This window comes from Lethenteron reissneri, chromosome 48 (genome assembly GCF_015708825.2).
Source record: "Lethenteron reissneri isolate LAM-NWPU_2019-01 chromosome 48, ASM1570882v1, whole genome shotgun sequence".
Taxonomy (NCBI): domain Eukaryota; kingdom Metazoa; phylum Chordata; class Hyperoartia; order Petromyzontiformes; family Petromyzontidae; genus Lethenteron; species Lethenteron reissneri.
Window position 1 is genome coordinate 4,002,839 of NC_083826.1, and position 25,128 is coordinate 4,027,966.

At 50.9% G+C, this 25,128-nt stretch overlaps 1 protein-coding gene across 1 annotated transcript; it reads left to right on the plus strand.

Annotated features, from left to right (window-relative positions):
- The first annotated feature begins 4,429 nt into the window (after window positions 1-4,429).
- On the plus strand, window positions 4,430-24,769 carry LOC133354614 (von Willebrand factor A domain-containing protein 7-like). Its single transcript, XM_061571603.1, has 18 exons — window positions 4,430-4,923; window positions 6,971-7,093; window positions 8,159-8,326; window positions 11,122-11,194; window positions 12,345-12,442; window positions 12,783-12,950; window positions 13,839-14,048; window positions 14,613-14,751; window positions 17,519-17,676; window positions 17,981-18,238; window positions 18,703-18,921; window positions 19,523-19,677; window positions 20,157-20,271; window positions 20,832-21,039; window positions 22,049-22,139; window positions 22,706-22,938; window positions 23,436-23,562; window positions 24,441-24,769. The coding sequence occupies exons 1-18, from the start codon at window positions 4,668-4,670 to the stop codon at window positions 24,615-24,617; spliced, it is 2,976 nt and encodes a 991-aa protein (XP_061427587.1). The 5' UTR covers window positions 4,430-4,667; the 3' UTR covers window positions 24,618-24,769.
- The last annotated feature ends 359 nt before the right edge of the window (window positions 24,770-25,128 follow it).

The following is a 25,128-nucleotide window of genomic DNA, read 5'->3' on the forward strand; positions in this document are numbered from 1 at the left end:
TGCCTACTGATTGCCGAAGGCGCAATGATTAACCAGCCGACTCCACCTCGCCCAAGGTTTATGACCTTTTATTTTTAACAACAATAACTCACCAAATTCATCATCTACAAACGCCAGATGATTCGAAAGTTGCACCACCAGACTCCTGAATGAGACCACATCAGCCCAGTGCTCCCAATCCATTCACTGGCTCCCAATCCCATCCCAAATCAGTTTCAAGATCGCGATCTCCGTTTTCAAGATCCTCCGTGGACTCGCCCTTGGAAACTTCTCCCCTCTCACCTCACGCTACCCCCACCCCACTATCATATGTCTTCCATCACGCTACTCCCCTCCACACACTCTACTACCTCTCCCCTCTCATCTCACTCTACACCCCTCCACACACTCCCCTACCTCTCCTCTCTCATCTCACTCTACTCCCCTCCACACACTCTCCTACCTCTCCCCTCTCATCTCACTCTACTCCCCTCCACACACTCTCCTACCTCTCCCCTCTCATCTCACTCTACTCCCCTCCACGCACTCTCCTACCTCTCCCCTCTCATCTCACGCTACTCCCCTCCACACACTCCCCTACCTCTCCTCTCTCATCTCACTCTACTCCCCTCCACACACTCTCCTACCTCTCCCCTCTCGTCTCACTCTACTCCCCTCCACACACTCTCCTGCCTCTCCCCTCTCATCTCACTCTACTCCCCTCCACGCACTCTCCTACCTCTCCCGTCTCATCTCACTCTACTCCCCTCCACGCACTCTCCTGCCTCTCCCCTCTCATCTCACTCTACTCCCCTCCACACACTCTCCTACCTCTCCCCTCTCATCTCACTCTACTCCCCTCCACACACTCTCCTGCCTCTCCCCTCTCATCTCACTCTACTCCCCTCCACGCACTCTCCTACCTCTCCCGTCTCATCTCACTCTACTCCCCTCCACGCACTCTCCTGCCTCTCCCCTCTCATCTCACTCTACTCCCCTCCACACACTCTCCTACCTCTCCCCTCTCATCTCACTCTACTCCCCTCCACACACTCTCCTGCCTCTCCCCTCTCATCTCACTCTGCTCCCCTCCAAGTTTTCTCAGCTCCAGCACTCAAGTCGTTCTGCGGATGCCTCCAGCCAACCTTTGCTTAGTGGAAGGTCGCTCATTCTCCTCTGCTGCCCTCGTCGTCTGAAGCTCCCTTCCCCCGGCGATCCGTGCTGTCGACTCCCTGCCTGCCCCTGTTAAAGTCCAGGTTCAGCTCCTCTACTGCATACTCTCAAGCCTAAATATAGGGTTTTTTTCAGACCACGAAACAACGTTTTTCAACAATATTAAATAAACAAAACCCCGCTTTGATGTCCGTTTAAACGCCATAAATATGACAAACTTCCCTTTTTCTCTACTCACGTACATTCTGAACAGTTGTGCAATGGGCAGTACTATATACTGCATACAAATGGTGCTTGTGAGCAGTAAAACATATATTGACCATGGTAAATCGTTCAACATATAAAGGTGCAGCCCTGCAATTGCCTAGTCACGCCACTGCTGGTGGAAAAGGGCCTCCACTACAGGAAGCTGTGGAGAGCTTATGTAGAGGTAGAGATAAAAGAGGGGGCAAGCCTCCAAATGCAACTGCTTCTAAGGGCTTTCAGAGTGAGCAAAGCTGTGCGGCGTAAACAGCATGGGCGGGCAGCCAGCGCCAATGTTGGAGCAAAGCACCAGAAGTACAAGTACAGTGATACCTCGGTTCACGAACGCTTCTGTTCACGAACAACTCGGTTCACGAACAGAAAAGTTCATAAAAATATGCTCCGGTTCACGAACTCCGCTTCGGTTCATGAACAGGAGCCGCGGCCATTTTAATGCTATTTCCAGGCTGTCACATGGTCGTGACTTCCTGTAGGAAGATCGTGGAGAGAAGAAGAGACACAGAAAGAAGTACTGTGAGTACTGTGAAGACACTTTCAGTGACTTTTTGCTTTTTGGTGTGCTTTTTAGCACATACAGTACTGTACTGTACTACTGTACTGTACAATGCTGTACTTACTGTATTGTACAGTTCACCCGTTTGAGTGCTTACTGAAGTCATCTCAAGCAAGGTTAGTGTTCTCTCTTTATACATTACTATACTGTACAGTACTAATGTGTATTGTAATTTGTTTCATATTTTTGTGCTTCAAAAACCAAAAAAAAAGGTCAAAACGGATTAACCGGATTTACATTGAACCCTATGGGAAAATGTGCCTCAGTTCACGACCAATTCGGTTCGCGACCAGAGTCAGTTCACGAATTAAGTTCGTGAACCGAGGTATCACTGTAGTACAAGTGTAGTGCCTGAAAGTACGCGTCACACGCACGCGGCGTACAGTGGGAACAAATAAGGACACGTGGTGCTGATTGGCTGGTTGTTGTTGTTGTCGAGATGTGGGCCGCGCTGTCTGAGGACGGTAGCAGGTGGCAGGGAGTAATTAAGGACGCAGGGCGCTGATTGGCCGAGAGGGTGTTGTTGTCGCGGAGTGGCACCGCATTGTGGGAAAGACATGCCAGGTGCCAGCGGGGGGCTGGGGGCGAGTGGCGTCGTGGGGGATGCCCCGGATTAATTGAAGATTAATTGGCTCAGGGATAAAGAGAGGGGTTTTTGGAGACGGGAGTTCGCGCCTGGGAGGAGACAGAGGATGGAAGAGTTGGAGCAGCAGAGCTAATAGCAGTGTAGGGTAGCAGTAGAGAAGTGTAGGGTAGCAGTGGAGAGGTGTAGAGTAGCAGTGAGACGACGAAGCCAGTAGGAAGCGGCTGGAGTGTGGGAAGAGAAGCTGATGTAGTTACGACGGAGTGGGACGGCGAAGCTGATAAAGAGCAGCCGAACTGTGGCGGAGAGAGTGGAGAGGAGAGTCGACGGAGGAGTGATGGGGAGCGAGTGAGGCCGGCGGAACGCGGCGAGCGAGCGGAGAGCGCGGAGGAGAACCGTGGATCGGTGTTAGCTGGAGGAACGTTGAGCGATGTTGGATGGGGGAGTGTTGATCGAAATACGCGAAATAAAGTGAAGAGGAAAGACAGGAAGCTGTCGAGTCGAGCGCCACACAAGTGTAGTGGGTACAGATGGAGACTCGGTCTTCTCTGGAGGCAACACGTTTATTTATAACAATAATAACGGTAACACAAGGTCCCTAACACAAGGAGGTAATGGCCCCCTTCACCCAATACCCTGGGGAGGTATAGCCTCCGGGCTAGCGTGCCCTAATCACTGGGACCACTCTCTATATCACAGCCCTCCTGCTAGGGGGGACCTAGGGGAGGCTAGCCTGACCTGACGCAGCCCAAGGTCCTCGGGTCCTGACCACTGGCCCACTTGGTCCTGGCCCTGACAAGGATTTCAGGTCCGAAAGTTCCCAGGGTCCTATTCTGGGCTGGCTGTTCGGTCTTCTGCTTGAGGACGAGGTCCGACTTAAATACGGTGCCCAGGGTCACTCCGCTCCTGGCCACGCCTACTCTCTAGAACCTTCTGGAGGTACCTGGATTATTGCGTAATGCCCCAGCCCCCACTGGAGGGCTTGGGGTGTGTACCTCCGGTTCCCAACCACCCTCTGGGTTCCCTGGCCTAACGGCGTTACCTGGTACAGGCCCATGGCTGGTGCTACACCAGGTCAGTAGTGGTGACGGCGTATTAGGTACGCTAACAATACCGACTACACAAGTAAAGCGAGTGCGTTAGACAATGTCTCTGGTTATGATTGGTTATTGTTGAGTAATTGTGAATGTGGTTATGCTAGTGTGGTCGTGAGTGGTTCTGTAATTGAGTGGCCGTTATTGTGGTTTAGTGATTGTGTGGTTTAGTGATTGAATGATTGTGTGTTTAAGAGCATTGGGTTGCTCTTCATGCTGTTGGGGTCCCTTACTCACAATCATTAAGGACCTTCATTATGGTGGACAGGCCCGGTTAAAGCTGTTTGACCGGGAGTCACAGCCATTCACTGTTCACCTTGGGCTGAAACAGGGATATTCTCTGGCTCCTACACTATTTAATATATTTTATCACATTGTTCGAGGCGCATTACATTAATGTACTATACAAATGTCCCATTCTGGCACAAATACATTGAGAAGCTGACATGCCCGGGTCAAGGGATGTGTCCGGAGTGAACTGATGATCTGGTAATTTCTGCTAAACTGAAAAGTTGGAGACTTCACGGTTATTATAACAACCTGGCGCGGTGCTGGCCAACCACCTCCTCGTGTGCCGTGCCGGCCTTCATAGGTCCTCGCGAACAGCACTTGCCCCAACAGCCTTTTGAGGCTACACAGGGGATTTGTCCTTTATCTTTGTTTTGTATAGATTGTGTCGCTCCTAGTGATGATGGTGTGTCTAGTTACGTGATTTATTGGCCCTATATCCGACGGATAAGAGACACGGAGCCAAGGTCCAGGGATTGAAGATGCCAGATTAAAACTGACCCTGCTCAGAACCATTGGCACGTCACTCATTAATACGTTCACCCGGCCGGTCTGTCAACCGCACAATTCCGACAACCCTCTCTTTAAATCCTTCACCCATCAGAGTCTCACCGCCTAAATCATCTTACCCGTCAGCGTTGTCACTCACGCTCCCAATCACCCACACCTGCCTGTGCGTCGATCGCTCGTTAACCCCCTTGACCCTTCCCTTACCCCCCAACCCGCCCTAACCATGACCTTCGCCGTGCGCTTCGCCTTGACCCTGATCTTCACCCTGACCCTGCTCCATGATCCCGCCGCGGGGTTCTACCCGAACCAGGCCTCCCTGGGCACGTATCGCGCCAACCACACGGACGAGTCCGTGACGGAGACCGGGGCACTGAGAGCCGTGGCGAAGTTCCTCGAGGGCAAAGCGGGGCTCGCGCCGGGTGCCTTGGAGGGTCTCTCGCCGCTCACGCCGACCACGCTCATCCAGGCGTACTACCAAGGTGAGGTAACGGGGAGATGATGGAAGCGGGTCGGTGTGGTGGTGGTGGTGGGGAGGGAGAAACCGGGAGGGTGAGAGGAGACACGAGGAGGGGGATAAGGGGTGAGGCCCAGGCAGATATCAGGAGGCTTTGGAGATGAAGGACGAGAGAGGAGAGGTGGTGAGATGGTTGTGGTGAGGGGATTGATTGGCGAAGTGAGCGATGGCGAGGTTTAGTGGTGAAGGGATTGATCGGCGGGAAGGTGAAACTTTAACAATGATTTTTTTCACATTTTTTTTACATAGCGCCATACGGGGTCTCAGAGCGATTTATCACATCACATCTCTACACGTGTGGCAGGGCACCCCCCAGTGGCAAGTTGTCCCTTTGGCTTGCAAGCACTGCTAGTAGGGTGCGGTGACTGCTGCCGCTGTGTATCACCACAATTGAGTTATATGCGGTGTAATATTTTTGGTCGTTATGTGTACGATGACGCCGGAAAAACAACGGCCTACTCTTGCAATCAACACGCCCGTAGTTAAATTCACAGCGAAGCATTAACTGAGGCGGCCACTTTGGGCAAACCGTGAACCTCTCGCAACGAGCTGCGACCGCGACACCGCTAGGCCGCGCCACAGCCCTTTGTGAGGCGAGAGATGGTGGTGAGGTGAGGGAATTAAATTATTAATTGGCGAGGCGCGAGTTGGCGAGGCGATCGGGTGAGGGGATTGGCGGGAAGATGAGGCTTTGTGAACACGGGGTGGTGAGGTGAGAGATGGTGAGCGGATTGGTGGGAAGGTGAGGCTTTGTGAGACACGGGGTGGTGAGGTGAGAGATGGTGAGCGGATTGGTGGGAAGGTGAGGCTTGGTGAAACATGGGGTGGTGAGGTGAGAGATGGCGAGAGGATGGCGGGAAGGTGAGGCTTTGTGAGATACGGGGTGGTGAGGTGAGAGATGGTGAGCGGATTGGCGGGAAGGTGAGGCTTTGTGAGACACGGGGTGGTGAGGTGAGAGATGGGGAGGGGATTGGCGGGAAGTAGGTCTCGGCAAGGTAAGGTAAAAGTTAAAAGGTAAAAACAACGAGCCTACCTTTACCCTACCTTTTATCCTTACCCCATACAAATTACCCGATTACAGGGTAATTACTGGGGTACGACTACACATGAACAAGGTTTATAATGGAAAATGCCAGGTAGAGCGCTTTAATCATATAGAATACTCTCGATTATTCCAATTTTACAAGCTTTCTTTTAACTCTGTCTGTTGTTGTCGTTGTCGTTATTGTTGTTGTATCCTCAAATCTTGAAACTCTATTTTTACCCACTTCCTAATGTGGTATCGACTGCAAACTTGGTATACTTAGGTCATACTGATGACAATACTATATTCTATCATAAAAAATCTATATATTTTTAACAATCTTTTTTATTTTTTATGTTTCGGCTTGGGTCTAATTGTCCACGCTCAACTGACGTTGGCTGTAAATCACCACGGTCCCTTACGTTGTGGCAAGCTTCGGGGCCACTTCCTGGAGTTCTGTCATTACTCGTACATTTAATAAAAGCATGTTTTTTATAAAGTTTGTTTTAATATTACTTATTAAATGTAGGCCACGGACTGCACGACGGAGCTTTTAGCGGTAAACAAGGTACCGTATTTACCGGGTAATACTTTGCGCTATCTTTACCCTAACGGGTAATTCTTTTGAGCTACCTTTACCCTACCCTTTACCTTACCCCTTGGCATGTCGACATCTTTACCCTTTACCATTACCCTTTTACCCGGTAAAAAGGGTAAATTACCTTACCTTGCCGAGGCCTAGCGGGAAGGTCAGGCTTTGTGAGACACGGGGTGGTGAGGTGATTCATTGGTGAGGTGGGAAATGATGAGGGGATTGGCGGGAAGGTGAGGCTTGGTGAGATACGGGGTGGTGAGGTGAGAGATGGTGAGCGGATTGGCGGGAAGGTGAGGTTTGGTGAGATACGGGGTGGTGAGGGGATTCGTCGGTGAGGTGAGTGATGGTGAGGCTTGTTGGTGAGTGACCCGTCTCTGATCCCCCTCTTGCTAGGTAACGTGTCGGCGGTGAGGTTCATCAAGGCTCTGCAGGAGGTGGTGGACGGGAACAACTTAATGGAACAGTCCTATTCCGACATCACCCCCTACTTCGCTTACTGCGAGAAATTGGCAGACAGTAGGTACCGCGGGGGACTCGGGTCCCCTCTCGCACCCCAGCCACAGTGATCCACATCCCCCCTCATCATCATCCCCTTACCGCGGGGGTTCCCATTCTCACCTCTCCCCCCGTCTATTCCCCCGCCGCAGTGTGCGTCTGTGCACAGGCGAGTGCACATGTGGGGTGAGTACATGGGTATGTGAGTACACGGCTGGGTGAGTACAAGGGTGAGTGAGTGTGAGGACACCCACGAACTTGTATGTTGTAAATCATAAAAATTTTCGACGTGATGAATTGACAACAGCCTCCACCGAATAGGCCATGCTGCCTCGGTCATGGTCATCCCCTAGGTCGACTCGGCCTCAAATGAGTACCTGGTGTGGTGTGTAAACATCGCCACCGGGGAGACAAATACTACCGGGCGTGGTGGTGCTGGCCACCCAAACTCGTGTGCCGTGCCGGCCTTCATAGGTGCTCACTAACAGCACTTGCCGCAACAGTATGTTAAGGCTATAGGGGGGATCTTTGTCTTTGGATAAGTTGTGAGTACACTCACGGATTTGTATGTTATATATCATTTCATGATAAATCACGCGAATAAGATACACTGCCCGAAACGTCACCTATTATATATTGATACCCACTCCAACAAAACATCTTAACGCTGGTTTTATTTGCAGAAATGGTATAGCCTATTCTTATTTTTCATACTTTGAGACGAGCAAAAATGTCTCAAAGATATAACTGCTCAACCCGAGCTATAAATGCTTTGATATGTGCATAGGCTTTGAACTGTTCGCATTTTGGCGTTGATCTCTGGTCTGACACTATTGTCGGCAAATCAGTTTCAAAGACAATGCATATATTATCATGTTCACCATAAGTACGTGTGGTTAATGCAGACTAGATTCCTTGCTAAATGTACCTATTTGTTGTTTGAACATCTTAACACTTGCTTAATTGCCGAAAAAGAGTACATCCTATTCTTATTATATTTCCACCTCAAGGGCCCTGCAGCCTTGGCTTGCTCTTATGGCTTTGCATCCAGGGCCATTGTGTGTGCTTGTGTCTGTGTGTGTGCAGCAAGAGGGGAGTTGGGCAAGTTCCGCAAAATTGCCATGAACTATGCGAACATGAGCAGTCCAGCCCTGGCGAGGAAGAACCTGGGTCAAATGCTGCACATTCTCAACAAGTTCTACTCCAACACCAACTGGATCGAGCAGGGCAACCTGATCCCCCTGGAGGCCCTGGGTACGTGGGGTGCAGGGGTCGTGCCCACCTGTACACGTCACCCACCAATGTGTCCAACCTCGTTCCACTCGCCCATTGCTGTGTTGACCCCCTGTCTCGGCCTCGCTGTGCGCTGCATTGCACCGTTATCCAAGTAGTTAACCTCGCATCCAATAAACCCTGCGAGCCAGGGTGAACATCCGACTCCAAACATAATTTATTGAATTGAACGAGGTAAAACTGATGGAAAAACACAGCACAGATACAGCATCTGTTAATACTTGGAAATATCAATACGATGAATGAACACCACAGCATCATAACATTGTATTAGATAACATGAACTTAACAATAGATCCTAGATGGACCAGGCACCTGCATTAGTACTGCTTAGCTATACAAGAGAATAAGCTACTGTGTTAAACAAAGGCACATCGTGCAATCATCACACTGCACCCCAGATGTACAGCACTGCATATAACACTGCACTATGAATGAGACATTTCGGCATCCTTGCTCTCAAGATCGCAAAATAGTTACTTGGGTACAAGTTTGACTTGACTTATTCAATTACAAGTAAGGCAAGTTGCAGGTTTCGTTGTTAACTAGGCCTCGTATTTATCATAACAATTTAACAGCATTATAAAGGCATTTACAGCATTATAACGGTCATTCTAACATTATAACAGCATTCCCAGTATTATAAGAACATAAACGAACTTACAGACAATGCTTCTTAAAGTCCCACAATGTACAGTTACAGCTGGCTTCACTGGGACGCGATTTGTGCCGCCATCTTGAACTCTGTGTAATGGCGGACCCCCAGCCTCGTGGCTGAGCGGCTGTCAAATCGGAACTTCCTGGTCACGTGACCAAATTCAACCTCAAAACAGAAAATTCCTGTGTACTCACACTCCCACTCCTGCTTGTGGAGCAAAACACCTGCCGTGAGGCAGAACACCTCCATACCACATACTCACCCATATGTTAGCCCTGTAACACCTTCTCACCTGGGTCCCACACTTAAAAAATAAGCCTTTCCACTTTTTTCCTTAATTCGCACAAATATGGTATATTTTGGGTGTTTTCCCCCCAATCACCTATCTGTAGGGGTCACGCATGGGTCCCATGACCCCTACATCTAACCTCAGCGTGCCCCCGCTCGACCTCTACAAATATGTTGGTGGGGTACGAAGACCCGCGAAAGGGGTTTGAGTGAGGGGGGTATCTTATAAAGTTATTTAGCTCATCAAAAGCTCAAGCGCATCAGGGCACGGCAGGCGCCCAGCGTGGCTAGCCCTTCATTTTTTATAAGGCGGGGAAACCTGATACAGGTTTCCTGCGCTTTACATATATACTGCTAACTTATTTCTACCCATTAATTGACTATATGCGTATTCTTAGGTTTTTTCGGTAAAGTCACGAAGGTAAAAAAATAACTTGATACAGCTATCGTGCTGTGACGGTTCCACCTGAAGACGGAAGCTTGTGTTGCTTCCGAAACGTCGTGATTTTTATTTTATTTTTATTAATTTTAATTTTTTACCTACGTGACTTTACCAAAAAAACCTAAGAATATGAATCATTGCAGTCACGAAAGCTTCAAATCTAGAATGACTATGTGCGGTTTGAATTGTCCTTGCTGTGCGGTCGGACACGGGACATTGCGTGCGGTGCACTGTCTTGTACGCGCTATTTGGCAGGAAGCTCATCTCCGCGTGCGGTCCATTGTGGGTTGGGTCTTTGCGGTCCATTGTACGGGATTTCGCTTTGTTCGCCCCATTTTTGGATTGCATCTACCCGCATAAAACGAGGAAACATGTAATGGGATGCCTCGTTTGAAGATCCACTCAACGGCTTCCTGAGATGCTGATTGGGTAAATGAAGTGCTGCCCGCAACAGATGTTAGTAGGCAGGTTGAAGCGATACGTTCTATGGTCTCGGACGCCATGATTACAGTCGCGCTGGGGATCGTCCATCATCATCATCAACGCCCAGAAACAACGCACACGAGCCAGCGCCTCCTAGTGGCTCTGTGAATGCGGAGCGCAGCACAATCACTTTCACAGCACGGGGTAAGGGGGCCCACCCCATAGCATCAATCTCGACTTTAGAGCAGCGGTTCCCAACCCTTTCGAGTGTGCGGACCCCTTTTCAACCTCCAAACGTTTCGCAGACCACCACATGCTGCTTGCTGTTTGAATGATTAATTTTCTTTGTTTGAATATTATGTTTTATTCTCCGCATACCCCTGTAGTAGTCTCGCGGACCACCAGGGGTCGGCGTCCTAGAAGTTGGGTTCTCACAGTGCGGACCCCGACCACTCGTGGTCTGCCACGACCCTCGAGGTGGTCCGCTGGCTCATGCAAATCAAGGTTGATCTGGAAATAATGACAATGTTTATATCATGTGTTTTGGACATTAATTAATATTTTTATATTTAATTAATAAACCGTAGGTAAACTACCCTGATTAAACTACCCTAACTCTAAGATCTAAATACCTCCCATAAAATACCCTTTTAGCTGCGTTATTTTTTTTATGTTCCGGTAACACTCATCATTCTGTATTACTGAGAGAAGCGAATGCGTTTTGTCACGAGGGGCGGGGGGTTGTGTGGGAATGTTTGTACTGGTCGCGTGGTCCACCCGCCAACACAGTTTGAGATAACACTGCTCTCGAGCAATCACTTGAAATGTACTTGGGCCACGAAGGTGCGTGGCCACCGGTGCAGTTGCACCGCCTGTACACTTGATAGTTACGCGACTGGACACTGAATGTCATTGCTGCCTGTTCTCCACCCTTCCCTCCGACAGTGAACAAGGACCTGCCATTTCCAGCAACTGCATCCTCAACCTTGGCCACTTGCACAGACTGCACGACCACGAGGCAAGCCCCCCCCCAACTCCCGCGACATCTCCCCCCCCCCCGTCCTTCAAGTACCTCGTGCGTTGTGTAAAAATATTGCCACCCGGGGAGACAAAGGCGGCCGGGCGTGGTGCTGGCCACCCACCCCCGTTCCGGCCTTCATAGGTGCTCGCTAACAGCACTTGCCCCAACAGTCGTGAGGCTAAACTGGGGAATCTTTGTCTTTTGTATACAGGTGTGTGAATATGTTGTGTAATGATAACCGTTTACATGTGTAGAGTAGTATGGAGACGTGACGTCATACGTGCGGTGAGGCGCGAGGACGTCATGTCACCTGTGGGTACTTAAGGGGGGCCCCGTGACGAAAGGGGGGTCGTTGTGGGAGCCCGGGATGGAGAGGAGTTGGAGGGATAGCGAGGGGTAAGGCTGGGAGTAGTCTGCACGAGCCAGCTGAGACACAAAGCCGGAGCTGGGCAATGAGCGCGCCTGGGGGGGAGGGGGGGTAACGTGCTGCAGAAACTGGGAATGCGAGTGTGTAAGCAAGCTATAAGAGCAATTAAGATTCTACCTGGTTAATAAAATCCTTCCAATGATTGCTCAATTTGAATCCATCCTCTCGGTTGAAGTTATGTCTGTGTTTGTATATCTGGATGGCTTCATGAACAAACCTTTGATAGTAGCCTGACGGTTTGCAGAGTACCTTAGTCTCGGAAAAAACAATATCATGAGAGCCCACAGCGTTGTAGCAGTGATCAGCAACGGCGGAAGAGCCAGTTCGTGCCCGAGGACCTGTGCTATGGGCACGGCACAGTTTAGGAATAATCCTCGCAACCAAATTTAGCAATAAGATGCAACAGGTTGTGAGGATTGAACGTAGGTTTTCACCGAGTGAGTTGAGCTGAAACAATAAATTGACGCGTTAAACGCGTGACAATTTGTTTTGGGCTGTCGGGTGGTGGGTGTCCTTGGCGACACAGATTTGGTCAGACCGTTAAGTGGCCTAACAAAAAAAATCTATTATGAATCACTGGCTGCGAACACTTATGTACAGTATACATTTTGGAAGAGATTGCTTGGATGGGTCGACCACCATGCACTGCAGATTGTCATAGGCTGCTGTTGTACCGTACGACTATGCATCACGCATTTGTAACCTCTTTGTGTTACACAGTGACCCCAACGTGTACGAATGTCTGAACAACATCATCCTGGCTTCACCGCTCACTAGTGGATACAGGCCTGGCAGAGCATGCAGAACTAAACCTGCAAGTGAGCTCACACGTGTCATGCACCTGCCTTCTGCACACCTTACCTCACAAACACTCGCTCACTAATCGCTCGCTCGCATATATCCGCACACCACAGACTTGGGTAATGAAACTGCCGGATGTTTTCATTAGTGGGAGTCATGTTTTGTATGAAGCTGACAGATTGCGTTTTTATGGTCGATACACCTTCAGTAATAACCTGGGCTGCCTGCTGGAATTGAACCGCGATCCCCTGCAACAGGGGGCGAACGCGTCACTGCTCGACCATGTGGCTTTACGAACCTCACATATGTCTCTGTAAGCATCACCATGTTTCTGTCCTCCCCCCTCCGCCCCCAAAGCTGGCAAGTGCAGTCACGGCGGGATAAACGATGCGTGGCAGAACCAGACTGCGACGGGCGGCATCAACAAGGAGACTCTGGAGCCGGAGCTCTCTCCGCACCACTACTATCATGACGAAGCGGGGCAGGTGGCCATGATCGCCACGCGAGACGTCCTCGTCAACTCTGGTGGGACGCAGAGCCAGCTCCATAATCGCACAACCTCACCACACAGCTCACCATGATCACAGCTCATCACATACACTTCGTCACGCTACATGCACGAGAGTGTGGGGTAGATGGCATTGGTGGCATCCCGAAACCTCCTCCTCAACTCTGATGAGACACAGAGAGGGCTCCTATGATCACTGTTACATTATTTTTATAGCTTTATTTTGGTGATATTCGAAAACGTAATGTTAAGCCATATTTGTTTGTTGAAGTACGGAGTTAGCCTGATAATTTTATCTAAATTGTCTTATGGTTGTTATTGTTCGACTTGCATCCCATTGCATCCCTACTGGTTTTTCCTGGATGTTTCTGTTGCGAAACATCACTTTAAGATGTTCTTTGTTCATGATTTGTTTGTTGCGGTTGCACCCGAGTCAAGAGCCTCATAGCTCACAGGGCTATACCTAATAAATGAAACTGAAATAAATGATGGTTAGAGCCAGCGTTAAGATTAAGGGTCAGGGTTTGATTTAGGGTTAGAGTCAGGATCAGAGTTAGAGTCAGGGTTAGGGTTAGAGTCAGGGTGAGAGTTAGAGTAAGGTTGAGAGTCAGAGTTAAGGTATCCCGGGTGAGGTTCGAGTCAGGGTAAGCAGAGGGAAGATCGAGTCAGGGTTCAAGTCATGGCCAGGATTAGAGCCAGGGTGAGAGAGTCAGGGTGTGAAGTATACGTGACTTTACCGAAAGAACCAAAGAGTAATTCCTGCAGTCACGAAAGCTCCAAATTAAGATGGGAGTCAGAGTTAAGGTAGGCGGGGTGAGGTTCGAGTCAGACTTGGGGTTGTTGTCAGGGGTGGACTTGGGATCAGGTCACGGTTTCCCTCGTGTGACGACCTCCTCTCATCACAGCGAGTAGCGTGCTGGAGGAGCTGGGTGAAAAGGTCTTCATGCAGCTGTTCAATCTGGAGCGGCACTCGCTCGTCTACGTGGTGGACGTCACGGGCAGCATGAGCAACGACATCGCTTTGGTGCGCGACAAGACCAAGGAGATGGTGCTGAAAGTGGCCAACAAAACGGAGGCCCCCGAGACATATGTGCTCGTCACCTTCAGTGACCCCGGTACGTGGCCCCCGGGGTTTCCTGGGGCTTCCTCTTCCCTTTTTCCACTGGCACATCCGAGCCGAGCCAACCCAGCTGTCCTAATGATACGGGTGTTTTTTCCGCTGGCCGTTTGCGGAGCTGAGCCGGAACCAAGCCGTGATACGCTGCTGGCCTCAAAGCTGGCGTCTGAATCTGACTCGGGGTCAAGCAGGGGCGGGGGCTAATGGCGCATCATCGCATCTGACGTCAGTCAGTACGCCGTGAGAACACAGCATACATAGCACCAGTGTCTGTGTTCTTTATATGCTTTTATTTAAAGTCTGCCACTTTTATAAACACCCAAAACCACATTCAACCTTTCCTCATTCACGCGGTGGAGAGAGCCAGAGCAGACTGTATGATGGGCAGGAGCTGATCACATGGATACTTATTTCGTTTAGCGTTTGGCATTTTTTTTTTGTTTGTTTGGTATTGACTGTTTCATGCGCCTTCACCGGGACCCCTATGTGCAAACAAGGTCATGCTTCGGGTTTGCTGGGGCTCCGTGTTGAGACCCTGCATTTCCCTCGTGTGTGTGAGTAGATGTTTACGAACCATTGATCACCAAGGACTGGACAGAGATGTACCAGGCACTGGACTTGCTGCAAGTTGGTGGTGGCGGAGACTGCCCTGAGATGGCGCTCACAGCCCTAGAGCTTGCGTTGCAGATCTCGCAGCCCGGGTAACTGTGACCTATCACTCTCCTTCGCTTTATCCCAGGCTCGGCGGCCCTGCTTGTCTTTGTCCACTTTGCCCTGCTTGTGGTACCCTCGTGCCTATAGGCGAATGCTCGCCATATCCTCCTTGGTCTTGTCTCTCTGTCTCATCTTGGTTCACCTCTCGGTTCCTTGCCTCGCACGTCCATCGGCAGAACGCTCCGACCCACATCTGTGGGACCTGTCGTCAGGAAGTGTCCCCCACCACTTACCGCACAAGTCAATAGTAATATCACGTAAGGATGGCAGTTCCATGGTTCCTTCGGTAATGTTAACGTTATTCTTGTCCATCGTAAAAGCATGAATTTGCTTAGAACAATCTCCTTTAACCTGTCATGGAATGATTATATTTTAATCAGGGTGATTAGACTTGTTTACTTATTTATCCAGGAGAGCCACACTTAGTTGTAGGACTCTTTTTCACCAGGATCCCGCGCACTTATTTATTTATTTCAGATGTTTTCAGCGAAGTAATGGCCGTTTATACAAGTGGGAGGAAACCGGAGTGCCAGGAAGAAACCGTTCAATCCCCATACAGATGGAAACAGGTGGCGATTAGTCCACTTGCTGTACTGCGTTCTGACATGCCAGGGTATGGCTCTTCCACGACGCCAACGAGAAGGGAGTTTCACAACATTTGTGCGGTGATCCACCAACCCTCGGAGCCTCCACCGTGCTGGATTACAGGCCACGTGCAACACAGCCACCACCGCCCGGCTAGAAAAGTTGAAACACGTTTTCTTGGTGGTTGGGGTATGACATGGTCATCTCGTGTAGGAGTAATGTGCGAGTGTAGCCCACTCACCCTTTCTTGTGAGTCCTCCAACCTTGAGCTGTACCAAAGCCGTAGCCATGGAGTCAACATTGGGGGGGACCAAATCTTCCAGGGGGTCTGGGGGTTCCCCCCAGAAAAAAAGTCTAAATTTTAAAACGAATTTCCTGCCATTTCCTGCCTAAAATATTTTAAAATTAACTAACACATAGGATGGACTTTTTTTTTTTTACAATAACGTCTAATAGTGTATTGTATTACATTGCTCTGTTTTTTTCTTTTTTTACCTTTTCTTGTTTCATTGTATGTAATGGCAGAGATTAGGGATTAATAAAGTACAACCATAACCACAATCATATAAACAGAAATCTATTTTATAGCAATATATTGGGGGACATTTTGATCATATTTGAAGATTGGGGGGGATGTGTCCCCCCCAATATATATTATAATTACGGCCTTGGGCTGTACACACAGAGCGGTCCTACGGCAGACTTTACAAGATGTTCTGGAGGCATCAAAGATGCTTGGTTTTCTTCTTTCTACCAAGACCTTTGTCTTTAACTCCAAACGATTATCACTGCTATATACAGCACACATTTAGTCGAAGTTGGAATCTTTCTGCCATGTCTGGGATGGAGCACCCAGTTCCTACCTCACTGCACTGGCTAGAATTTAGAGTAATGAAGAACTCACGAATGGACTCCAGTGACTCGCTCATCAGTGGTCAGTCACCTCTTCATCGCTCTTCTATTGCTAACATGGTTACTGTTCCCGTGAACTTCACCACTTAATTCCTCCACCCATGCTGAGGATTTGGTCTACCAGACTGTTTCCCTCTCATCCACACTGTGTCCAACCTCCACACTGCAGGTCACAACACACTCGCTCACCCACCCACTCAATCGTTCACTCACTCACCGACTCACTCGCCACTCTGCGGGTCACCTCATTTCTCTTCATGCTTCTGTAGTGCCTGAGATACGCGCCACACGCGGGAGTGGGCGTACACGCGCGCAGAGTACAGTGGGAGCAAACGAGGTCGAGGTTGTTATTGTTGCTAGGCGTGAGGAGAAGGCCAGAGACGGGTAGGGGGCGATTAAGGACACAGGGCGCTGATTGGCTGGGAGTTGTTATTGTCTAGATGTGATGCCACGCTGTCTGAGGAGAGTAACAGGTGGCAGGGAGCGATTAAGGACGGAGGGCGCTGATTGGCCGGGAAGTTGTCGTTGTCGCTAAGTGGCGCCGCATTGGCTGGGAAAACATGGCAGGTGCCAGCGGGGGCTAGGGGGCGACGGGCGTCGCGGGGGATGTCACCCACTGATTGGAGATTAATTGGCTTGGGGATAAAGAGAGGGGGTTTTGAAGCAGACGGGAGTTCGCGCCTGGGAGGGAAAGGATGTTGGAGCTGAAGCAGCGGAGCCAAAAGCATTGGAGAAGTATAGGGTAGCAGTGGAGAAGTATAAGGTAGCAGTGGAGAAGTATAAGGTAGCAATGGAGAAGCCAGCAGAAGCGGCTGGAGTGTGACGGCGAAGCCAGCAGAGAGCGGCTGGAGTGTGACGGCGAAGCCGATAAAGAGCGGTTGAACTGTGCCGTGGAGAGGAGAATCAACGGAGGAGAGACGTGGAGCGAGCGAGGCCGGAAGGAATGTTGATTGGTGTTAGCTGGAGGAATGTTGATCGGTGTTAGCGAAATAAAGTGAGAGAGAAAAGCAAGAAGCTGTCGTGTCAAGTCGAGCACTACACTTCTTGCCTCACACTGCTCCACTTGGGAATTTCTTCCCATCATCTTCCCCCCCCCCCTCCAAGCTCTTACAATAATTAAACTTGTAAAAATTCTAATAAACGTGTCAACTGGTGTCTTTGACAAATTTGATAGTACCATTTTGTTGCTGGCTGCTTGACGTTTTTGTCACCTTTGGGGTCACTGCGACCTTGTGACCTCGACTGTCATGCCTACAGGTCGGATATTTACCTGTTCACGGATGCGGGAGCAAAGGACGAGGAGGAGAAGAAGGATGCAGTGATGGCGCTGTTTGAGAGCACGGATTCACGGCTGCATGTGTTCAACACGGGGTCCTACTGTACACGCGCAACACAGGGAGAACTCTCTTCACGCGGTACCACGCACAGCTCCCTCACCCCTGACTTGCCTAGCCCTCGCCAAACTCACTACACTCGCCTTGTCTCTCAACAAGGTGACCTACACTCGGATACACTCACCGATACTTACCCACACTCACCAAACTTCTTACACTCGCCTTGCCTCAACGGGATTGCATACTGATCCTGCCCTCACTCGCCCTCTCTTTCCATTGCCCACTCTCCCCTTATATCACCTATGCATGTTCACCCTTACCTCTGCACCCTCTCCCATCTGCACCATCACCAACCCCTCCACCTCCCCAACTCCCCCCCAAACAGCCAGCGAGCCACGTCAGAACATATACGAGACCCTCACAGCGCTGTCGGGTGGCCAGTATATCCTGACGACCAAGGGCGAGCTGGCCGGCGTGCTGGGCAGCTTGGAGCTGAGCCTTAACGCGGCGCCCGTCTCCGTGCGTTACGTGGAGGTCACGACCCCGGACTCCGTGACCTTCCCCGTGGACTCGTCGCTGTCTGAAATCGCCGTGTCCGTGAGCGGCCCGGCCATCTTCACTGTGGAGCTGTTTCTTCCCTCAGGTACCGCCTCCATTGCACGGCAGCAATGACTGCGTTGTTAGTCACACACCTGGCTTTGCTTGTCCCCAAACCAGATTCAGATATCTTGCGAGGCCAGCGTGGTTCTGGCTCAGCAAACAGCCAGTGGAAAAACCACCTATACCATGAACACCCCCGCGCTGGCTCGGCCCAGATGTGCCAGTGGAAAAGGGGTATAACACGCACACTTCTTCTGTTATAGTACACAGCCACAGACAAAGGTCCCCCATGTAACCTACACAGGCTGCTAGGGCAAGTGCTGTTAGCGAGCATCTATGAAGACTGGCGCACGAAGGGGCGGTGTGGGCAGTGCCATGCCCGTGCTGACGTTTACTCACTGCACACCAGGTACTCGTTTACATTTCAGTTGACCTCGAGAGAGGCCCAGAACCAGTTCAGACGATCGCTAGCAACTGATGCCGGCCGTGCTCCCATCCCGTCGTCAGGTGATCTGGCCACCGACGTGGAGGAGCTTGTGTCCTCCAGCCAGAACGTCGTGCGCAGGGTGACCTCGGTGACCCCAGGCACCTGGACGGTCAAAGTCACGGGGTCGCCGGGGCCTTACCTGGTGAAGGTGACCGGGCGGAGCCTGGTCGACTTCACTGCTCAGCTGCTGCAGCGGACGAACGGGTTCATGCTGCCGATTCCAGGGCGCCCCGTCACGGGTACGGCGCGCGGGGTGACGGTGGTCGGTCACGTGGGGTGTGCGTGGATGTATGTGGTGGTAGTGCATGTGGCATGTGTGATGATTCATGTCAATGTCCAGTTCTGCTGGCCACAACCAGAGAGCTTGAGCAGAGAGAGTTTGTGTAGTTTTGCTGTTCTTCCTCCGTTGAAGGAGCACAGATTGCAGTAGATTTACTAAAGGGTCCATAGTTTGGGTTGCATGGCCACAGTCATACTACTTTGCCTTGTCGTTAATGTGTTCTACATATCTCTATGGGTCTCTGTGTATCTCTATGGGTCTCTGGGTTTCCTTGGCTTACATGGCCACAATCGCACTACTGTGGCTTGTGTCTTTAATTTTCCATTTATGAAGGAGGTGTTCACACCGGGCTGGTGATGTTTTGATGCGGTTGATGGTACCACAGTGTCCTTGCAAGGTTTTAAGAGTGATTGATAACATGGTGAGTGTATGATGTGTGGTGTAACGTGAGTGCGATGCAGTGTAATGTGTTGTGCCGTGGTGTGACGCAGTGTTATTGTGTTGTGGCGTGAAGTGGTGTGACATGGTGTAACGTGGTGTGATGCTGTGTGGCGAGACAGGTGAGCCGTATCAGCTGTGGGTGAAGCCGATGGGCAGCGTGGCTGGTTACTCCATGTCCAGTGTCCGTCTGCTCTCCGGCATGGGCAACCTCGAGTACCTGGTCTCACCCACCGAATCCGAGTTCGGGGTCCCCTTGCAATTCATTGACTCCATGGTGAGCATTGGGGTCAGGGAGAGGACACGGGGATCAGGGGTGATCCGAGGGGATCGGGTGGGCGGGGGGTGGATCAGAGTAGAGCTGTGATATCTGATTGTCTACTTTATGATTCATAAGCAATTGCTTTTCCAGTTAGGCACGTAATGACCTGTAAAATATGTGCTCTAAGATCTTCTACTACCCGATCCGCAAACTATACATTTTTCAGCTCGCTCACCAGTGAGTTGGTGAACAACTCTGTATCCCCATCCAATTCAGGAAGTAATTCCGATTTTCAAGGAGTTTAGACTGACCTTCTGGATCTGGTCCCGAAGATGCTCGACGCAGTTGCAAGGGAAGAGAAGCGTCGCGTCTCTAATTGGCTGTGAGAATTGCTGTTGAACTCACTGGTTACACAATGTCATGGCTTACAGGGGGGGTGGTCTTCATCCAACAGCGGCTAGATTATGGCTGATGCTGCTGATTCTGGTTTGCAGGCGTTCATGGTGGAGGTGTGCGGCTCATCTCCGGAGGGCCTCCAGTTCTGCCGCATGCACACGCAGCTCACGACCGTGCAAAGCTTCCGTCTCGCCCAGCTCAACTTCGAGGAAGGTGGGGCAGAGGATCAGAATTGTCCACCTCTCATCGTAGTCACTTGTAATCCACCCTCAGTCACCTTCGTAGTCACTCACCTAGTCGTTCACTTGTATAGTAATTCATTCATATAGTAACCATCGCAGTCACTTACTTATAGTCACTCATAGTCTACCCTCGTTGGCCAAAATCAGTCACTCACCTCTTCCACACTCCTTGCCCACCAACAAAGTCATTCACTCAGTCCACCTTCAGAGTCCACCATCGTACTAATTCTCATAGTCACTCACAGTGCATCACACACAGTCGCACCACGTACGTCATGATGGTGAACGCCATAGGGGGAAAACCTTCATCCAGCAGTGGATAGATTCTGACCCACGCACATCCGTTGACACTGGACGCCATGTCTCCTGTGTCTCCCGTGTCGCCCACGTCTCCCACGATGCCCGGGTTTCCCGTGACGCCCGTGATACCCGTGCCACCCACATCTCCCGAATCTCCCACGTCTTCCGTGTCGCCCACGTCTCCCGTGACGCTCGTGTCTCGCCTGTCTCCCGTGTCGCCCACGTCTCTAGCCACGCTGCAGCCCGGTGTGGAGGTGTCCCTCTCTGTGGTCCTGGAGAACCGCGGCGTTGCGGCGTCATCCTTCTCAGTGTCAGCGCGTGACGAGCTGGGCTGGGCGAGTGCCGTGAGCCCCAGCAGCGCCGTGCTGGCACCGGGGGAGACCGCCAAACTCAACGTGACCGTGGCGGCGCCGCAGAGCATCACCGAGTTCACCAGCAGGTGAGCGGGCGAACATCGCGGGTGCAATGGCATCAGAGACCATCGCCACGTACACAACATCATCACTGACGTCACGAAGCACAATGACATCCCTGAGATCATTAGACACACGATTACATCACCACATCGACATCACAAATCCTCGAAAGATCTGGACAAAGTCCCATCGGTGAGCACCTCCGGCAGGCAAGGCTGCGTTGGCTGGACCATGTAGCCCGCATGCCCAATCACCGCATGCCCAAACAGCTTTTGTTCGGCCGAATCGAGGAGGCTAAACAGGCGCGGCACGGGCTAGAGAAAAGATGGAGTGACGTGGTACAGGAGGATGTGGAGCTGAGTGGACTTGCCGATGACTGGTACCAGCGGTGTCAAGATCGGCCTCTGTGGAGGAGGCTCGTGAAGGACGCTACTGGGCAGTTGGAGGCAGTCTCCCTCCAACAACAACAGAGGGTGGAGGAGCGACGCTCACAACAACGAGCGGAGCGCCGGGTGGCTAAAGCACAGCAAGTTGGCACAGTAGTGGGCACAGGTGATGCATCTGCCAGTCATCTCGGTCATCTCAGCCATCTCAGTCAGTCGACCCGTGGGACCTGGGTCTGCCCCGTTACCTCCTGCCAGCGGGCGTTCGACATTTTAAGTGGCCTCAAGGTGCACATGGCCTGGCACAAGCGTCGTGGTGACGTCACCGCCACTTAGTGGCGAATGGCGGTTGTTGTTGTTGTTAGAAGTGGAGCGGTTCGTGCACAGCGCTACGAACCCGGCGTCCCGAGTTTGATTGCCGCTCGTGGCCAACACCAGTGATAGCGATTATCTGAACCAGTCCTGGGCTTCTCCTAGGTCGACTTACCTGAGCATGTGTGTGCCTGCCTGTGTGTATGTTCCTACATATGCGTGTGCTTGCCTGTGTGCACGTACCTACTTGTGCGTGTGTTAATATATATGCCTGTACCTACCTGTGCGTGTGTACCTACCTGTGCGTGTGTGTGTGCCTGCCTGTGCGTGCTTGCAGCATGCTGCGCGTCACTGCCGAGAGTGTGGAATCTCCGGACTCCTCCTACACCCTCAGCTTCCCCCTGAGCGTCTTCATCGCGCCAGTGGAGGTGAGGAACGAAGACATCGCTCACCGGAGCACGACGACACTCGCTACATTGCTCACGACTTACATCCCTCACTCCAACACTCAGTCATTCCTCTATCCCTTACTCACATCACTCACTGCCAGTACTACAATACTGAATAACCATTTGCGCCTTTGAGGAAAGCATAATACAATTAATAAGCAGAAAATGAACATCCTTTACAAATCTGTCTGTCCACATAGAAAATATAAAATTTTACACATCCTATCAGCCGCACTGACTTCTGGTAGCACATAAATTGAGCAGCATTGGTTCAGCATATTCGGTGTCAATGTAGAGAGACGCATGTATGAAGAAGAATTATTGTCTTATCTACTCCCTCCCTCCCGCCTCTCCCCAACCGCATCCCCACTCCTCATGCGCCCTCACCTCCCTCACCTCACCACCAAATTGCCCGTCATTTTATACGTGTCAAAACATGTCACTCGCGTCTAACTTGCACATGGTTAACCGGCAACTCCAATATAAATGATACCACCTCCCGTAATTTGTGATTGGAACATATTTTTCTCCTCGTCGTCACCCAGATCCCGGACACGTCCCCCCCTGCGGTGCGAGAGCTGGCGCGGGATGTATCGGCGTGCACGGCGGAGGTGCAGCACGGGGGTGAGGCACTGTGCTCGGGGAGCAGCTGGAGCGTGGACGTCGAAGCCATCGACGCCGAGACGGAGGAACCCCTCACAGTGAACATCGCTCTTGGGGACAGAAAGGCGCTGCTAACCGTGGGCAGCATCGACGGAGTCTACAAGATTAATTATAGGTGTGGGGAGGGACACACACGGGGAGAAGGTGGGGGGCGGCGGGGGTTGATGGAGAGGAATGAGGGGGGAGATAGCAGGGCAGGGTAAACGGGGAAGGTGGGAGACAGAGGACACTAGTAGATGGGGGGACAATAAGATGTGCGGGGAAATAGGAAGATAAGGGAATACAGAGACAGTTGGAGACTGGGCACGCGAGGGGACGGGATAGTGTGGATGAGACGAAACAGTCATGTCTCGGAAACCAATTCCTCAGTATTGGTAAAGGAATCAATGAGTGTGCGTGTGAGTGATTGGATGGTGTTTTGAGCAATTAGGTGAGTGTGGGTGAGTAGATGAGTCAGTGAGTTGTTCTGGTGGAGGAATCGACGAGTAAAGTCGACGGTAACCAAGGTGGTAACGACATAAGTGTGATAAGGGTACCCACTTACCCCTTACACCTCACTCCCTACCCCTCACCCTGTGCCCGCTCACCTTGTCTCTCCCCTGGGCCCCGCAGGTCCCCGTGCTGCAGCCCATGGGTGACGCTGGACGTGAGTGATTTCACGGGGAACCTGGGGCGCTACTCTCTCGACTTCGCCGAGCCGATGCCGACACAGGACACCACAACGGAAGGCGGCAGGACGGTAAGCATGCACCCACACCACTACGTGTGGTCTGCTCTCTGATAGCTCGAGTCATCGCTTGCTGCACCGAGTAATCGCACGAGCATGTAGGTGCATGAAGACCCCTTCTGCCTCTTTACGCTTTAAATAGAGGATCTGCCTGGTCAACATCAAATCTTACGGAGGTGGCTGGGTGGCTCAGGAGTTTGAGTATTGACCAGAACCGCCAAGCATCTGGGTTATAGCCCTTGGTCTGGGTGTCTTTTAGTTGGTTTATATTGGCTTTGTGAGAGATACATAGGACTGCTGACAGCCTGGGTGTGAATCGCGGTTTCAGCCACCAGTGACTAAATTGGGTTCTCAAGTGTAGCGGGTTGCTAATCTCTGGCTGGTTTTACATAGACTCATGATTGCATAGAGACTAAAATTTTGCATAAAGATTCAAAGACCCGTGTAGACTAATAAGTGATTAAAGCAAGTTATCAAGTGTAGCGAGTAGATGGGCTTTTCCTCGTCACCAATTACTTAAATAGAGACTCAGCAGACTTACGTAGAGACCAATAGACTCACAGGAGACCCATAGATTCCCACAGAGATGTATAGATGCATACAGAGACTCAGTCTCACACAGACAAAAGTGGTGAATAATCGAGGTTGTCAAGTATAGCGGGTTGATTGTCTCAGCCCGGTTATAAATTACAAATACAGTATAGAGACTCATAAACTTACACAGAGGCCCATAGACTCACAAGAGACCCATGGCTACACACAGAGGCCCATAAACTCACAAGAGACCCATACACTCACACAGACTGAATAGTGATTAACCCGGGTTCTCAAGTGGAGTGAGTTGATGGTCTCAGTCCGGTCACCACTGGCTAACCACGTGTACCCGGCAGGTGATGGTGATCGCCTTGTCGGTGGTGAGCGTGGTGCTGGTCGTCATACTCATCGCGCTGGGAGTGGTCATCGGACGATACTGCTGCCGCTCCAAGCGGGCGGTGCAGCAGGATGCTACGCCCAGCATCATCACCAACCCCTGGGCCAAGCCCATGCAGCGCCCTGATATGAAATAGCAACATCCAGCACAATCTACACACACTGCAATCTACACCCAGCACACTCAGCCTACATCGAGCAAACCCCCCCCTTTCCTGGCGAGTTATTTTGCTCCTGTCTCCCATGCTCTGAAATCGCCGTGATTTTGAATAAAGGATTTGAGAACTTGTGCTGCGGTGGTGTGGTGGTGTGGTGGATGGCTGTTGTTGCTATGCACCTCATACAAACATACCAATCTCACACACTCCTATCTTGTACTCCCACGGATGCATACCCCTATCACCTACGATTAGCATGGTTGGCTACATATAGTGCGAAATAAGTTCAACATAATGTACATAAATATCACACTTCCATCACACACACAGCTCCTGTGTTCGGAAGCCACTGGAGCTATGAAAACGAAATTATTAAGAACTGCTTTTTGTGTTGTTTGTTGTCCTTTCACCGCACATCCGATTAGCACGGTTTGCTACGTATGGTATAACGACTAACTGTATAGTAGTATCTGCTGACTTGAGCAGCTAC

Excerpts from the sequence above, each read along its gene's own strand:
- LOC133354614 (XM_061571603.1), top strand. The coding sequence starts at position 4,668 with ATGACCTTCGCCGTGCGCTTCGCCTTGACCCTGATCTTCACCCTGACC. Across the intron at positions 11,195-12,344 it reads ACAGACTGCACGACCACGAG|TGACCCCAACGTGTACGAAT; the intron begins GCAAGCCCCCCC and ends TGTGTTACACAG. Across the intron at positions 17,677-17,980 it reads GGGAGAACTCTCTTCACGCG|CCAGCGAGCCACGTCAGAAC; the intron begins GTACCACGCACA and ends CCCCCCAAACAG.